The 3379-nt window shown below is 34.7% G+C and overlaps 2 protein-coding genes across 2 annotated transcripts; one reads left to right on the top strand and one right to left on the bottom strand.

Moving 5' to 3' along the window:
• Positions 1-463: 463 nt before the first annotated feature.
• On the top strand, positions 464-1512 carry LOC102602353 (probable glutathione S-transferase). The gene is made up of 2 exons (XM_006364305.2): positions 464-859; positions 947-1512. The coding sequence occupies exons 1-2, from the start codon at positions 542-544 to the stop codon at positions 1289-1291; spliced, it is 663 nt and encodes a 220-aa protein (XP_006364367.1). The 5' UTR covers positions 464-541; the 3' UTR covers positions 1292-1512.
• A 156-nt stretch (positions 1513-1668) lies between these two features.
• Positions 1669-3102, bottom strand: LOC102602024 (probable glutathione S-transferase). Its single transcript, XM_006364304.2, has 2 exons — positions 2691-3102; positions 1669-2264 (listed from the first exon to the last, which is right to left on the bottom strand). The coding sequence occupies exons 1-2, from the start codon at positions 3003-3005 to the stop codon at positions 1920-1922; spliced, it is 660 nt and encodes a 219-aa protein (XP_006364366.1). The 5' UTR covers positions 3006-3102; the 3' UTR covers positions 1669-1919.
• Positions 3103-3379: the final 277 nt, after the last annotated feature.

Raw genomic sequence — 3379 nt, 5'->3', positions numbered from 1 at the left:
AGGTGTTTTTAATACTTCTCTCAATTTAGAATTTATAAAATTGAAATTAAAAATGAAGTCGTGTTTGATTATACTTTTTTTCAAAGAAAGAAAATGGAAAATTTTATTTGAAATTTACAAAAATGGAGTTGGAAAACAAGTCTTGGAGCACTTTTTCAAATTTCAATTTCAATTTTTAAATTTTATAAAACAAAATCCTCGTGACCAAACATAAAACACGAGTCCTAAATTATGTCTCTAGTAAAAAATGCATCTTACGAATGTAGTGACAAAATGCGAAGATTTCGAAGAAATAAATAAAAAGTAACAGTGGAGGCACTCTATTAATTGCTTCAAAACTCTATCACAATCCATGTGAATTCTGAGTCACATGGTGTGACGAAAGCAATGACATATACATTAGAAACGCATCTCGATTTTTGGCTGGATCAAAAACTCTGTGAACATCCCATAGCACTCTATATATTGTACCGTACCATTATCAATTCTGCAAAATTCTTCTTTCTTTTTCTTCACTTGATTACTTGTTCATACAACAAAAATGGCTAATGATGAGGTGATTCTGTTGGATTTTTGGCCTAGCATGTTTGGTATGAGGCTAAGGATTGCACTTGCTGAAAAAGAGATAAAATATGAGTACAAAGACGAGGATTTGAGGAACAAAAGTCCTCTGCTTTTGCAGATGAATCCTATCCACAAGAAAATCCCTGTTTTGATTCACAATGGGAAACCAATCTGTGAGTCTATTATTGGAGTTGAGTATATTGATGAAGTTTGGAAGGATAAAGCCCCTTTCCTCCCTTCAGATCCATATGAGAGAGCACAAGCTAGGTTTTGGGCTGACTACGTTGACAAGAAGGTAAATTCATAGTCCCTTGACACAGAGTTAAGACGGTAAAGTAAAATTGTTACTAACTATTCTCTTTTTGTTTGTTGAAAATTTCAGTTGTTTGATTCTGGGAGGAAGCTATGGACAACAAAGGGAGAAGAGCAAGAGGCAGCTAAGAAAGATTTCATAGAATGCCTTAAAGTGCTGGAGGGAGCACTAGGAGAGAAGCCTTACTTTGGAGGAGATAACTTTGGTTTTGTTGATATTGCACTGATTGGGTTCTACAGCTGGTTTCATTCTTATGAGACTTATGGTAACTTCAGCACAGAAGCTGAGTGTCCAAAGTTTGTGGCTTGGGCCAAGAGGTGCATGCAGAGGGACAGTGTGGCTAAGTCTTTGCCTGACCAACATAAGGTCCTTGATTTTGTAAAGACTCTTAGGCACAAGTTTGGAATTGAATAAACTTATGGACCATGATTGTGCTAATAAAGGCGCTTCGCCCTTCTTGTGTTGTTGTTTCAGATTTGAAATGTTTGTTTGGTCATAATGTAAGTCAGTTCTACTTTTTATTGTAATGAAAGACTCTTAGATCTGTTTTGTTGAGTCTTGACTTTCTGTCATCTATGTATGGTATGATTCTGGGGATTTTCCTCTTTGAAATGTTAAGTAATCAGCTTTTTCCATTGGCATCGTCTAAAGTTTCAATATATTTAGCAGTCTGGGGTCGATTCTATTTGAATTTTGTGTAAGCAGTCTAAAGCAAGCGTCAATTGTTGATTCCATCGCTCAAACCTGTTACCAATAGGTTACACAGAGATAATTTACCGTTGACCCAAGACTTCCATTCTGACTCGAATGTTATACATATGCAACATAAGTATACATATGGTAATATCACCTTTCATTACTTTACTTATTACATAAAGCATACAGAGTTATCAAACGCAAACACAACTTTTTCAGGCTTCCTCCCTGAGTTCAAAAGAACAAAAAAGGAGCATAGGGCAAGAGAATTTATTCGCAAACATTGTATGAACTAGAAAGAACAACTTCAGTTGAACCTGCAGAACCCGCTCTAGATCTGGCTTTTTTAGGCAATGCCCATCCTCTGTCTCAACATGACAACAAAATCATAGATTTTGTCAGGATCAGAAAGATACTTAGAGACATTCTCCTTTTGCATACACCTCTTGGCCCATGCCACAAACTTAGGACACTCTGGTTCAATACTAAATTTGCCAAATTTTTCATAAGCAGGGAACCAACTATAGTAAGGAATAAGTGCCAAATCCACAAAACCAAAACTTTCTCCATCAAAGTATGGTTTGTCTCCCAATTCTTCTTCCAACACCTTCAAACTCTCTATGAATTCTTTATTAGCTGCTTCTTGGTCCTCCACTTTTGTTGTCCAAATTTTCTTTCCACCATCATAAATCTGTGATCTTCCACAAAAACAAAACAAAAGATTACTCTTTTTCAATCAAATTTAGCTCATAAATAAATAAATCTTACACTACGCCTCAATTTCAAACAAGTTGGAATCAGCTATATGAATCCTCGTGGACTATAGCTCTCTATTTAAATATATCTCAACCTAATATTGTTTTTTTATTTTTTGATGGTCAGCTTTCGCGCACCTCGACTAATTACACGGGATACCTTCCACCTCCCACCAACAAGAGTTACCAGATAACTCTATCTACCAAAGCTAGGACAGATGGAAATAATCACCTAGTGTTTTTTGTCTCCGCTGAATTCTCAACCACTAGGCTACACCTATGACTAAAACAGGCTCTTACAAATTATAGGTTCTAAACTAGATATACTAAGATGACAAACATATTTTATGATAGTTACATACCTTTTTGTCAACATAATCAGCCCAAAACCTAGCTTGAGCTTTCTTATAAGGATCACTAGGCAACAAAGGTGATTTGTCCTTCCAAACTTCATCTATGTACTCAACAATTATGAGTGACTCACATATTGGTTTTCCATTATGGATCAATACTGGGATTTTCTTGTGAATTGGATTCATTTGTAAGAGTAAAGGACTTTTGTTCACCAAGTTCTCTTCTTTGTACTCATATTGGATCCCTTTGTCAGCCAGGGCAATCTTTACTCTCACAGCAAACATGCTCACATATGTACCCAAAAGGACAACTTCATCAACCATTTTTTTTGCTGAAAAATTGTTGTTAGTGGAATTGCAAGAAATAATGTAGACTAGAATATTTGCTGTGTGTTTGTTGAAGATAAGCCATAGGGATGATACTTACCATGTAATATACATAAAGAAGGGGCCCTACCACCAAATGACTTTAGAGTAACAACTAACAAATATCAATGTATTTAATAGTTGAGTCAAAAAATTTATTAAAAAAAAGTAAAAATATGGAGTAAACAAGTAAACACAAAAAGAAATCAAATGATTCAATGTATAGTATATTAACATATTTTCTATTTTCTATTCTATTCTTTCTATTCTATTCTATTCTACTTTCTACTTTCTATTTTATTTTCTATTCTATTCTACTTTCTATTTTCTAT

Source organism: Solanum tuberosum, unplaced genomic scaffold (assembly GCF_000226075.1).
Source record: "Solanum tuberosum cultivar DM 1-3 516 R44 unplaced genomic scaffold, SolTub_3.0 scf00488, whole genome shotgun sequence".
NCBI classification, from domain to species: Eukaryota; Viridiplantae; Streptophyta; class Magnoliopsida; order Solanales; family Solanaceae; genus Solanum; species Solanum tuberosum.
Note: the sequence above shows the minus strand (reverse complement) of the source record. Positions and strands in the feature narration are given on the sequence as shown.